Source organism: Rhinatrema bivittatum, chromosome 3 (genome assembly GCF_901001135.1).
Source record: "Rhinatrema bivittatum chromosome 3, aRhiBiv1.1, whole genome shotgun sequence".
In the NCBI taxonomy this organism is placed as follows: domain Eukaryota; kingdom Metazoa; phylum Chordata; class Amphibia; order Gymnophiona; family Rhinatrematidae; genus Rhinatrema; species Rhinatrema bivittatum.
In genome coordinates this window covers 72,094,432-72,108,430 of record NC_042617.1, presented here as the reverse complement: position 1 = coordinate 72,108,430, position 13,999 = coordinate 72,094,432, and the positions used below count along the sequence as shown (strand labels likewise).

At 45.0% G+C, this 13,999-nt stretch overlaps 1 protein-coding gene across 1 annotated transcript in view; it reads right to left on the bottom strand.

Moving 5' to 3' along the window:
- EPAS1 (endothelial PAS domain protein 1) overlaps positions 1-5,258 on the bottom strand; it is a 278,305-nt gene extending 273,047 nt beyond the window's left edge. The window contains exon 1 of the mRNA XM_029593353.1: positions 4,868-5,258. Coding sequence (XP_029449213.1) covers positions 4,868-4,893 — 26 coding nt within the window. The 5' untranslated portion in view covers positions 4,894-5,258. The remainder of the gene's footprint in view (positions 1-4,867) is intronic.
- Positions 5,259-13,999: the final 8,741 nt, after the last annotated feature.

Below are 13,999 nucleotides of genomic sequence, written 5' to 3'. Positions count from 1 at the left end.
TGTGATCGTCTACATAAAGGCCCAAAATGCTGAAAATACATTACAATGAACTTCAAAGTGCCAGCGCACTCCATAAAGAGCCACATCGCCTAAATGCGCTCCGCACGCGAAAACCATCTTCCAGAGGACCCCCAGGTCATCGGGGACAGGTGGACTGTGGCGGTAAAACCAGGACTGGCCGAACCTGCCCCCCCATGACCTGGAGCCATCTGGAAACCCTAGCAAAAAGCCATTGGTGATGTTTACAACCTGCAATTGAATTATGGAAGAACAGACATGTGGTCTATCTCAATACACCGTCTTCATTTATAATGATCAAATAATTGTAGCTAACTGAGCTATTATTTTACCTCTATCACTTATCATCTAGAACAGATATCTTGTCTGAGTGACCTTTTTTTTACAGGACAATGAGATAATACCCTTTGTAATACTGCTCACTGCCACAGCTGACAAATAAAGAGCAGACACCATAATAAGGTTTCTCCATATTTTCCGTTCTTTTAGAAGTTATCCTGTTCCGCAGGATTTAAATGATGGGCAAAATATTAACCTCTAAAATCTGGAGGCGTTATTATGGCATCTGACATAGTGGAGGAGAGGTGCCTGGCAGAAAAGATCTTCAGTAAATTACACTACCTGATGGGTTCACAGGACGTGGAAGTGCCCGGCGTTAGTGTCCAGTTCATTGTGGCCATTCAGTGTAAATGCAACAGGGAAGAAAGCACGCAGGACCAGATTCATTAAGGGGCTTTCCTGGAGGCCAGGAGAGGAGGGAAATCTGGGTGGCGTTCGGTCCTTAGAGCCCTACTCAGCGTCAAGTCCTGGACCATGCGAGATGGCTTGTGTGTGTGCATCGGCTCCAGAGCCATTACCGGAAAGAGTCCAGATTAATTAGGACCCCAAGGACTGCCTCCCATCTTCTACCTCAGCCTTCGACAAATCTCCTTGGTGGTTTGCTAAACCCAGACTAATGCCACAAAGTGGGAATATTCTAAGACTCCCCGCTGGATAGCACTCTGAGCCACTGCAGCATTTACTAGAAGCTGAATTTAATCAGACATGCACAGGTAAAAAGGCTTTAGCGACATCTCAGCATGGAGCCAACTCAATTGTGCCTAAAAAGCCAAAGCTGGAAGGCCTCAAACTTTCGCGCCGCCGAAGGCTTGAAATATTCGCTAGCCATTACCAACAATAGAGAATGCTTACGGAGCCGACCCTGAAAGAATAAGGAGCTCTTAGGCAGGGCGCACCCTCTTGCTGGGAAATGCTTACATTGCTTCTCCATCCTGAAACTGAAAAGGGGCCATAGCCCTCGAATGTCCTTTGGAAAACAGTACAGGCCACTGTAGGCTTTAAACTGGGGAAAATAAGCTGCTGGATCAGGCTTTGATACATTGTAGATGTGCTCTTAAAATCAAGACTCCCGAGTGCTAGCTTGCAGGACAATCCTGAAAAAAACAGGTTCTACGACCAGCAGGAACATTTCCCCACAAAATTAAGTTATCAATTAAGCTATCTACTAGTGAGTCATGCGAGAGCTGCCAGCTGTAGATCCTATCTGTATAGAAATCGCTATAAGTTAATGATACTTCAGTGGCTCTACTGGCAATAAATCACACTCACAGTGGTGCCCAGTCAAAACACCTTTCATAATCTCTTTGGCTTACTTTGTCCACTGCAGGTAAACTCTCATTCATCCAACATTTTAATGTTACACGTGCATCTTCTGCACTGAATCACAAAGAAAATCTACCAAAAGCCTAGAAATGATCAGGGGCTTTAAAAGTACAAGTGCACACTACTCCCCACCGAATGCAGATCAGTTTGGAACCGAACAGGTTTCTAAAAGAAAATATCTTTAAAGAGCTAGGAAGGCTCCCATTTTCTAAGAGGAGGCAAAAGCAGGAACCAGCGTTACGGTGAGTAAAAGGCGCCTTCTTGAGGACTCGCTATCCTGAAGAAGGCTATTCATGACATGGCAAAAAATAATGACCTCTTTTGGTTCCACTAAATAATTTAAAAAAAAAAAAATGTAAGTCTGCATCTAATCTTTCCGAAAAAAAAAAATAATTCTTTGAACATGCTTTGGTTTTAGGGTGGAGGCAATGGTCAGGGGCCTGCTTAATTTAACTAATCGATGACTATGTGTTTACTGGACACCTGCTTTCAGTAGGGCCATTGCCTTGGCCAGGCCTACCTCTCTTTGTAAATCCTCCCTCAATGTACACTTTGGAGGTTATAGAATACTTTTACGTATAGCTGCTACTTGTAATGAATGCTGGAGAAACAAAACAATACGCAGTTAAGGTAACACTATCCAAAGCTGCTGAAATAAAATCCTGGCATGCTGAAGGACTGGCATAAATCACTTGCTAATGATCATTACCATATAAAATAGGTTTCAAAACCTACTCCTCTCACGGACAAAAGTAATTATAGTGAGAGGTCAGCGCCACCAAACAAGCCAAAGCCCAGGGATTCAATACAAATGAAAAGTGTCAACTAGAAAAAAAAGGGGCTGGAAAAGTCTGGCCTAAATCAGGTTAACTTAAACTGGTGCCTCAGGAAATGACATGGCCTGAATTTTACAGTCTTTACAGCAGGAGATCAAAAGTGATCCAGTGGAAGAATCCCTATGTCTCTAAAATGTTAGGAAATGCAAAAAGGTGTCAGCATAACTACGATCAATCAAAGCCTTCAAATTGTCAGTACATGTCACCTGCAACATTCGAATCCCTGAATTTCTAATGCCAACTCTAAGCATCAAAATATCCAGAGGCAAGTTATAGCTTTATTTGTAAAAAAAATGGAACTGATATAAGGCTGGACTGTAAGTTCCAGGGTGAACGGGCTGTCTCTTTTATGTCTCTGTACAGCACTGGGAATGCCTAGCAGCACTATAGGGGTGGTAAAGAGCAATAGCAGTAACAGAAATGATTTTATCGGTTTCTAAAAAAATAAAATAAATAAAATAAAAATGCAATACTAAAAAAACAAAATGCAATACTAATTTTTTTTTTTACCTAACAATCTTTTGCAACACTTTTAATGCTGTACTGAGATAGAGCAATTAACCTGTGCAGGGCTTATAAGATTTGATTTAACATATGCTGGCTATGTTTATTTAAACAAAAGCAACCCTAGAGCCTTCATTTTTAAGTGTGGCAGCAACTTTCAGGATTATATCAATAGTATAGTTTGATTGCAAGTTAAATCTCTACAAAGCATTTTAAGTCTTGGATTCTCAGAACATGCTCTAATCGTGTTCATTCTTTCACACAGCCAAGTATAGGTTGGGGTCTGGGACATCACTTTGGAGTTTTGCAAAATGTTTTTTTAATTAACTGGGTCAGGGAATGGTTTAAGGTTTGTAGCCACTAGCCAGGGCTCACCTGCATCTAGCTTCCGTGCTTTCACTGAAATTATTTGATATTAAAAGCATATTTTACCTAATCTATAAAGCACAATAATTTATCAACAGTCAGTAATATTCTGATCCTCCCGGTACATTGTGCTATGATAATCTCAGTCACAAAAAAGTTGATCAAAAAGAAGAGACTGAGAATATAAAGGTCTATCCGCCCTGCTTTAAAGAGAATTGTATCCATTAGCTTTACCTAAATGTTTTATATTTATTATTTTAAGATAACAGCTACAGCAACTTTGTTTCGAGGTACATTCCATACAGTCCAGTTGCTGAAATACAGCCTCTCCGGATCAATTCGCTTTAACACAAAACAAAGAATCCTAAGAAGTGTCCAAATACAGATAACCCTGAATATATAAACCGTGCGTATTTCTTTCACCATGTAGCCACTCTAATCCATACGGAGATGTAAAACCTGGAAGCCAAGTTTGAATTCACCTAGTCAACAATAATATGAGAAGTCAATACAAGCACCCTTGAGCCTGCTGTGCTCAGACCTCGGAATCTAAGCTCTTCGGGACAGGCTCGCTATAACCAGGCGGATTTATGCTGTGCCCCATAGAAACGGTCTGATGCCAAGCCCCGTGTGCCACCTGCTGCAGGTGCCCCGTCTGGCCAGGAGGCTGTACGCAGGGATAGGGTGAGGATCGGGGGATCTCCTCCTGGGCACCGGGTGTCCGGGAACGCTCCCCCTATGCTCCGGCCCTGCAGCGCCACCTTCCTCGGGAAGGCAGCCTCGGCCCTCACCGGGGGCTCCGGATCGCAAGCAGCGCGGTCACCCTTCGCCCCCTCCCCGTTTATTATTACATCCCGCAGCAGCCTCCCCCTCCCCAGCACTTCGTCTCCAGCACGACCCGATTAAAGCGAATCACGCAGGGCAAGGAGGCAGCGACCCCCGAGCACCTGCTCGGGATGCTCCTCACCCGGCAGAACCCTCCCCACCCCCCACCCCAAGCTAGAGCCGATCAGTGCTTCCCCGGAGCAAAAAAAGGGGCAAAGCGGAGGGGGGGGGGGAAGAGGGGCTGGGGGCAATCTCACCTCTCTATTTGGAGACCGGGTTGTGCTCCGATTTTATCCTGTCATGCCCGCCCCCTATAACCTATGCGTTCACCTAACCCCCAGACCAAAAGTCTGAAAAGTCTTTAGAACCAAGCCTCGCTTACTGCAAATCTCTTTCCGGGGGGGGGGGGGTAGAGGACCCCCTTCCCCCCCCCCCCCACGGAACGCTAAACGCTCGCAGCGCCCCTGTCCGCCTTCCATCCACGGCGCGGCGAAACTTTTCTCCTGCTCAGAGTGCAACAAGTTTCCCACCAGCGACCTGCGCGGCGCTCGCAACTTTACGGCCGACAGCGAAGCCGGAGAAAGGAAGAGCGATCGGCAGCAGCAGCAGCTCGGCACCGCGGCGGCTCGGTGGCAGGGCTGTCAGCGCTCTCTTACCTTTTCTTCTCTTTCTCGGCTGTCATGTCGAAGGTGAACCAGCGATCGGGGGCGGGGGGGGGGGGGGCGGCTCGGGGGGGGTCTGGCTGTTGCGTAGAAATAACAATTCAGCTAAGTGAAGGCAGACCACAGATACGCTCCAATCCTCCGGAGCGGGGGTCGGGGGGCAGGGAGCAGTAGGGAGGGAGAGGAGCACTGGAGACGACCACTGGCTCCGGGGGTCCCTGGAGTTGGGGGGGGTGGGCCGAGCGACCGTACAGTCTCAGAGCACTGCTGAGGATTGTACAGCCGCTCAGCGGAGGAGAGGTCAGGGAGCGCTGAAGGCTTGAGCCGGCCCGGGGGGGGGGAGGGGGTGGTCTGCTGCCTCTGCCGCCGCCGCCGCCGCTGCTGCAGCTCAGCTCTAGCGCTGACGGCAGGCAGGGAGGGGGGGGGGGGGGGAGGGGCGGGTGGACTCAGCCTTCGCAGAGCGGCTCCCGCTCCAGCTTGAGCGGCCGGGCAGCGCCTGCACCAATCCCGGCCCGGCCCCGCCCCCGCTCTCAGGACTTGTTTGTGAGCTCAGCGGAGTTGACAGCTTGGGCCGGGGCGTGCCAAGGAGGCTGTGGGGGGTGATGGGGGGTTTGGCAACGCGGGGCCGCGACAGGCAGGGAGAGATAGGGAGGGAGGGAGGACAGATAATGGTGCAGATAGACAGGCGGAGGCGCCGGCCCTGGGGACTCGGTGCCGGGCAGCCTGTCCCGACTTGGGCTTCAGCCCGGCCGGATTTTGGTGGTCCCGGCTCTGGGGGAGGGGAGAGGGGGGGGATCAGGTGTGGTGGACAGTGAGCTCCCACCTCCCTTTAACCCGGCTGCATTTGGAAGCGGATCGCGGCAGCTACAAGTTCCGCTAGAGTCGGGGGTAGGGGTGGTGACATTGGCTATTTCTGCTCATTACTTTGTACAAATAACAAATGGAAATGAAAACAGTTTGCAGAGAGTGGCTGCAAGTGTTACCCTCAGGCCACTTCCACAATCTCTGACGACTGTATTATGTATCAATTAAAAAGGAAAGCTGATGTGGGATGCTTGTTCTCGCTTGATAATATAAATCGTTTTACAAAATTCTCTCTTGATACTACTTTATGTACTGTCTTTCTTCCAAACAAAATTGCACTGTTACTACTTCAGAAGCATAGGTGCAGCCAAATGTTTACTACTTGATAGCAGTGGCGTAGCCAGAATTGATTTTTTGGGTGGGCACAAGGTTAACATAGGTGGGCACAAGGCATGCAGGTCTACTAGTTGTTTTCTTACTGATAAATAATGCCATATACTGCACCCTAGAATGGCTTTCTAAGTAGTTTGCAACAGCCATTATGTGTCATGTATGAAACTTTAAAATAATTTACTTCAATTATTTCAAGTATAGAAAACAATCAAATCCAATCATATAATAAAACAAAAATTAATGTATTCTTTCATGAACCATCTTTGCAGAAACCCAGAAATCTTCATAAATACAATAAAATATAATTAATCATCAGAACAGGTGCAGCGCAGAGCTAGGGCAATTCACATTACAAGTAACATGAAAAAAAAATTCAAATTCTGGTGTAATCTCAGCAAAAAATAACCCTCCACTGCTATTTTGTGAAGTAACAAACTCTTGCAAAGAAAGAGGCATCTGGAACCTTGCCAAACAATCACAGCACTGACTCTCAGGATTCAAACAGCAACCTTATGAAAAAGCAGCAATGCAAATACTACACCAGGCCCTAGAACATTAATACATCACCTATGGGAATAACAGAACAGGCTGGACTACTACTACAGAGAAACTATATGCTAGAAATACTCATTTCTGTCACAAACAGGCAAAACTGAGACCGACCCTTACCTAATATAGAAATAAGAGACTATAAATTAGAAACAGAAACATGTAGATAAAGCCAAAATAGAAAGCCTGAGAAACTAAAATGTCTGAACAGTGGAATACTTAAGAAAGAGCAAAATACAAAAATATAAGAATGCACATTCTCAAAGATGACATATTTAAATTGCTAACATCTCTCTCTCTCTCTCTCTCTCTCTCTCTCTCTCTCTCTCTCTATATTATTTTTTTTTACCTTTGTTGTCTGATCTTTGTATTTTTCTAATCAGTTGGTCCTGGTCTCTCTTTCCCATTTTTTCCCTTGTCGCTCATTTCCTAATTCCTCTTCAGTGTCTTTTCTACTACTGTCTTCTTCCCTTCCACACACACACACATATATACATAAATGCTTTCTCTCACAGACTCCTTCACACACTCAGGCTCTCACTCTCATATGCTCTCCTCCCCCCCCCCCCAAGCTCACATTCTCTGCAGACACACATACAAGCTCTCACTTTCTCACCCCTCCCCAGGCTTATATTCTTATGCACACACAGACGCACATCCAGGCACCCATTCTCATCCACACACACAAACCCATTCTCCCATTCTCCCCCACACATACACACATTTAAGGTCCCATTCTCACCCACACATACACACTTTCAAGCACCCATTCTTACCCACATATTCAAGCTTCCATTCTCACACACACACACAAACCCAGGCTCCCATTCTCACCCATATATATACACATTCAAGCTTCCATCCTCACCCACATATTCAAGCTTCCATTCTCACCCACACACACAAACCCAGGCTCCCATTCTCACCCATATATACATACATTCAAGCTTCCAACACGCACATATTCAAGCTTCCTTCCTCACCCACATATTCAAGCTTCCATTATCACCCACACACATTCAAGACTTCATTCTCACTCCCATACACACCCAGGGTCCGATTTTCACCCACACACACACAACAAGGCTCCCATTCTCATCCTCACATACACATTCAAGCCTGTGCACAGTTTCCGCTTCCTCCCCCCAGAGCAGGAAGATCAGCTGGCCTCTCCTGCTGCCACTGGCCTCCTGCTATCTTCGGCCGTATGGCCGACTGATATTCCTGCTTGGGGGGGGGGGGAGCGGAAGCTGTGCGCGGCGCTTCCGCTCTTCTCCCCCCCCCCCAACAGGAAGATCGGTCGGCCATACGGCCCGAAGATAGCAGGAGAGGCCAGCTGATCTTCCTGCTTTGGGGGGAGGAAGTGGAAGCTGTGCACGGCGCTTCCGCTCCCCCCTCCCCCCGCAAACAGGAAGATCGGTCGGCCATATGGTTGTAGGACCGCTTCCCCACGTGTGCCATGATGGCGTGCCAAGCATGGGTTCTCCTCTTCACTGTCGCGGGGATGGGATCCCGCGACAGCCTTGCAGTTCTGGTGTCAGTTGGGTGGGCCTGGGTCTAAATTGGGTGGGCAGCTGCCCACCCAGGCCCACCCGTGGCTACGCCACTGCTTGATAGATGAAGATTTACCGTGACTAGGTATGTGTTGAAATGGTGGCATCCTTGCTGAAAAAGGAGAGGTTATTCAATGAACATTTTTATACCAAATTACTTGAGCTTTTCATCATAACCTCTTCTAAGCTTACACGGCTCTATGTGGCGGTTTGGACCTTAACTACTAAAGACTTTTAGAGAGGCTGCAAAAAGGAAAGAAATTCTAACCACATAGTCAAGCTTTTCACCTTTACCTGTTCTATCGAATAATAATTATCATCATCATTTCCTAAATAGCCTGTTGTGAGCAGCACCTCGACAGGAAATCTGTTTTCATAAACAGGATTAATGAGTAGCTCAAGCTGCAGTTCATTGTAAAGTTAATTTTTAAACTATTCTTCATCACTACTCTATTTTGTAATTGTACTTGTAATTAACTCTATGGGAAGAAAGAGCTGTTGACTAAGGTCAACCTAATTGATTATAGTTTGCAACCAAGAGTCCATCTCAGCTAGCTACCAGGACAAGATAATACATTACACATTTTTTAATATAGCAGATGGTATACAAAAAATTGCTTCTCAGCCTTGTTTACGCTAAGATCCCAGGGCAGGGCCTGAGCCGTGAGGGGAGGAGGATTCCTCGGCCTTTTGTCTGAGCTTGAGAACCTGTCCAGTATGGTAGATTGACATCCTACTACCTGATCCCATTGGGAACCCAATGATATGACTCTTGGCAAAGGAGGAGGGAAATTGACTTTAAGCAAGGCTATGGACAGCAAATGCAGCAACTACATTCCCAAGGAAATATGCAACTCCTCAGTCAGCATTCCACAAACTGTCCCCAAGTCATTCAAGAAGTCTGGAGATGCCTGTTGTGCACCCTCTGAGCAGAGGGTGCACAACAGGCATCTCCAGTAACCACCCTTTGCTCCAAATGGAGACCGTGCATCTAGGCGTGCCGCAAGCTAAGCCACGGCTTTTTCCATGACTATCCTATTATCAACAGGCCCAAAGAGGAAGATAAGAAATGAACATTTCTACAATGAGTTGGTTTTGTATACAAAATGTAAATGCTTTAATTGGACATGTTGTATAATTGCAGTGCACCTGACATTGTGATATTGACTATACAATTATCTTTGTGCAATAAGTTTAAATATTAGTTTATAAAAAACAATTACATTAGGAAAACTTTAACCATGCAACGTGGAATATAATGTACATTTGTAACCACATTGTAATCTAGTGCTCTGAAATGCACTACTATTGTAATACGGCTATTTTGTATGAAAGTTTAATTAATAACAGAAAACTGATGAATGCTCTGGACATTTTACAGAAGGTGACATTTAGTTGAAAATTTTGATTAAAACTAGAAAACCTTTTTGCAGGCCACATATGGAGGCGGTGCTTTCTTATATTGGTGGCCGGGCTATTGCGGAGGGGAAGGAGGACTCTGGTTCAGAGTGAGAAAAAAGCTAGCTGGATGCATAGCAGCAGCAGGCACTGGCACAGCCACCAATGGTAGCAGGCAGGCAGAACATGGAGCAGAATATTTCTGTGAGAGAACAAGACATCAGCACTACGGAGAAAGACTCGCTAGTTGTATTCTCTTGCACCTTTTGTGTATGTGTGATGATGAAATGAAACAGCGAGCAGGTTAGTATGATCTCAGTCCAAATACATTGCAGAGCAGGTCTCCACTAGCTGGGCAGATAACACAGACTAAGAATAATCAAGGCTAAGCCAAGCTCTTGTTCGACCGAGTGATAAGTTCAAGCTGAAAATAGAGACACACACCCTTATTTTGCAGCAGGCACTATAAGTCTGACATGTCACAAGGAAAGTGATTGATATGTAAGATCACAGGAGAACCCGAGTAGCTTACCCAGAATCTGATGGGGAGAGCGGAGAAATTCTAGCAGAAAGGGAAACGCATGGTGAAGAAATCATATAAATATTAATGAGTCATTTTCCTCCCATAAAGCTCTTGAAGACAGCAGAGGATTTAAATTTAGCCAAGTGATTCTGATAATTGTATACATTTTATACTTTGTTGCTATACTTGGGTTTCTAGATCAACTGTAAGTCTTAGGTGATGATGCTTAAGGAACATACGTTGCAATGGATTTTATAATAAAACATAGGATTTGGTAATGGTTTTGTTTTGTGGTTTACAAATTTATACAAGCGGTGTGGTAATATTTGGTGACGGCTACACCATTGGCTAATTTATTACATCACTGGTATCACTCATGCTCACTCATATCATAAAATGTATATAGCATCAGTGTCACACAGATGTAGCAGGGAGGTGCTGGTATGGCCAGGGGTAGCATCAAGCAAGCAAGTAGGGTGCAGCATTCAATGACATCTGTGAGTGCACATCAGCATCAAACAATTGTAAGCACAAACTGTACTACATAGTCTAATGGCCGTGCTTGTATAACACATGCACCTATGCAGACTTTCTCAGGTGTAACTCAAAGAGTACAACATCTGTGTCACACACACATACAACCCCAAGCGGCAGCAACTACAAGAGAAATATAGTGCCGCAGTATGTTGCTGGCACTGGGTCCACATGATTGGCAGTAAGAATAGGTAAGGTGTGGCCACAATTGATTGGAAAAGTAACGGCAAAGTGAGTGTCGGGTATCTGTTAGCCGGTGGTAGCGGTGTGCCCAGCATCACTGGTGATTAACATAAAATAAAGACAAGTGCAAGGAAATAAAAAAAAAAAAAGCTGGAAAACTTAATCAAAGCAAACATAATCATAGGCCCTGCTTCCTGTGCAATATATCCAAAAGTCAATGAAGGAGAAAAGAAAAGCCAGCCCCCATGGAGTGTATCTGTTGCATGGTCCCCCTGCCTTTCCAATATATTTTGGAAGCACAATACATTTCTTACAGCAAGCAGGCTCCACAACCGCTGAGATGAGAGAACTCGAGCGTGTGGTGGGGTGGTGGGTTGGTGGCAGTGGCAGGCAGTCGGCAAAGCATGGCAGCACAAGGGTGGAAGAGCAACAGCAAGCAGCTTATAGAGGTGGCACAATGGCAAGACAGTGCTGTTGCTTTCAGAGTAGTGGGCATGATTAGTAATGTGATCTGAACACAGACAGGTTGCTAATGTTGCCAAGCTTAGAATGTCTTGATGTGACGGGGAATCTCTCATTGTGCTGTAAGAGTGATGTTGAGGAAGACTGAGAAGAAATATGCTTCATCTATTACTAGTAATAGAATTACTAGTAATTTGAATTGCAGTGTTTTTGTGCAGTTACGTTTTATTGGCTAGTGGACATTTGCTTGTGGTATTCCTGTAAAACAGTATTTTTATTTATATATGTATTCTATTTTATGAATATTCTATTTAAAAGAATGTGCACGAGCTAGTCACATTACACTTGCGTAATTTTATAAGTAAATGAATAAATAGGGGAGGAGACAGATTCCTCAAAATACATATTTGCCCGTGTCTTTGCTTTATTGCTGATCTTTTGTGCTGGTGCGTTTAGTTTCTTACAGTTATATGCTTTTTTTAAATCTGAGGTCTGCAGTTTTCATTACAATCACAGCCTCCTCCCCCCTCCCCCGCTTTTAGAGACCTCCTTTCCTGAATCTACAGATAGAAACAGAGAGTATGAGGACAGATAAAACCAAAAAGCCTATCTACAGTTCCTAATTTCATTTCTCAGGCCCCAGTTATCTGGCTTCCCCTTCACCCTTTTATAACTGTGTTCGGACTTTCCTTGTGTGAGCGTGATGCCTGCTTAAGATCTGGCAAGAATCAGTGGAAAATGCCCCAATTTATTTAGATTCAAGAGGGTTGGGAATGAATAAGAAGAAAGGCACTCCCAAACTGTGAATGTAAGTACTGAAAAAGAAATCAATACGAAAAAAGTTAAGATCTTAATGATTTTGTTTGTTTTAACTGCAAACTAAATTATCAAAATAATTATTGCTTTCAGCTAACTTGCATTTTTCTTCACTTTCTTTACAGTTTATTGTCATAGATTTTTTTTCATCCTCACCAAACATTATTACTAAAGACAACACTGATTTAATGTTCCCACAGTATCACTGACACATGAAGAACAAAACTTAACAAACGAAAGAGTTTCTCCCATTTTATCAGTAGGGAAAGTGAGTAATTGTTATTGTTCTATGTAAAGCCTGTTGCGATATTGTGTTCAAATGTAAACCGATGGGATGTTCCCAACGACCGTCGGTATATAAAAATACTAAATAAATAAAATAAATAATTCTATCATCCTTACACACATAGACCATAAGAATTTTATCACATAGGTCAAAATTGGCCTTTACGCTTCCATAGCTATAGATGGTTAGGGCCAGGCCTGGATTTAGGCCTAAGGTAACAGACAACTGTCTAGGTCACCAAATTTTAAAGGTGCTAAATACCCAGGCCAAAGGGAAGCCTTCTCCCACTTAGTTTAGGGCTGTGTGCTGTTGCCATACCAAGAGGCACCACTGTGGCTCTCTGGCCCAACGCCCATCTTCCCCGTTTTCTAGTCTCGGGATGGATCCCATGCTCTTCAAGCTCTGGTTGTCCTGCCTATGGGTGCCATTTTCTTAAATCCAGCCCCTGCTGGGGTTGCCTGTTTATTGTGTACCATATTAGGGGGCCTAAAGGAAGTGTTTGTTTTCTCAAATATACATTTTTTTCCCCCCAAGTTCTTGGCAGTGCTGTAGCTAGCCTATGGGCAATATGGCCTCAGCCGTAGGCGCCAGTGCAGGAAGGGTAGCGCCGTGTGATTCTGCATTGCCCGCCCCCCACATACAGGCATCCAGTCATATAAACAGTTCCTGAGCATGCAGTGCATCCCTTGACTCCGAATACCCCTTCAGTCCATTCCAAGGAATTCGCCGCAACTTTTGGAATTCCCTCTTTGCGACTCTCCTCCTCTCCTGATAACCTCTGAATAAACAGGGTAGGTCACCCTGGACAAAGATGATTTCCCTTCCACTTCCCTTTAGTTTCACTGATAGTAACACCTCTGGGCAAGATCTTGCTGCGCTGTTCAGTCTCCTTGGTAGCAGAACTTCTACTGTTGCAGACGCTCTGGAACCTGCTCTGTTCTGATGCGCTTCCCTTCCCTCTTCTTCAGAACATACTGGTGAGGGTAAATTCAGCGGATCAAGGAGTATGGAATGTGCTCCCCTTCAGTAGGAATCCCACCTAGATTCCTACCTGAAGCCCTTCACGGCTGCTCCAGGAGCTGATTCTCTTTCGAGTCCCAGAGGCTGGGAATATGAGCCATGGAACCAGTGCAGAAAAGAGAGCCCAGACCCTTCTGTGCTCTTGGATTTATGACTCCTACTAAACCTTGGGCATTATTTATTGGAGTGTGCATTACACCACACTCCTCCTCTAGCCTTGGTCACATGATCTCACTTGCGACGACATAAGGTTCCTAGTAAGGAACTTGTAGGTATCCTTACACCAATATTACACTTCAGCGGCTGCTGCATCAGACATCTTTCAGACACAGTATTTTTACTGGCATTGTATATAAACAGCATAAAAGCTAAACAGCGAACCTCAGAGCTAATCCTTTTTAAAGATAGCTTTTGAAGTTGGGGTTTGCTGGTTTCAGACGATTATAAATGGTAGTTTTTGCTTGGATTGCGCAATCTGATCCAACAAATTCATCCTCTTTCAGAACCGCACAAGCACGTGCTTGCCACCAGCGAGTCTGCCCTACCTTTCTGCAGGAGGCACAGGCTCCCTATCATGAGAAATATGGAAGCCATTTCAGGATGAA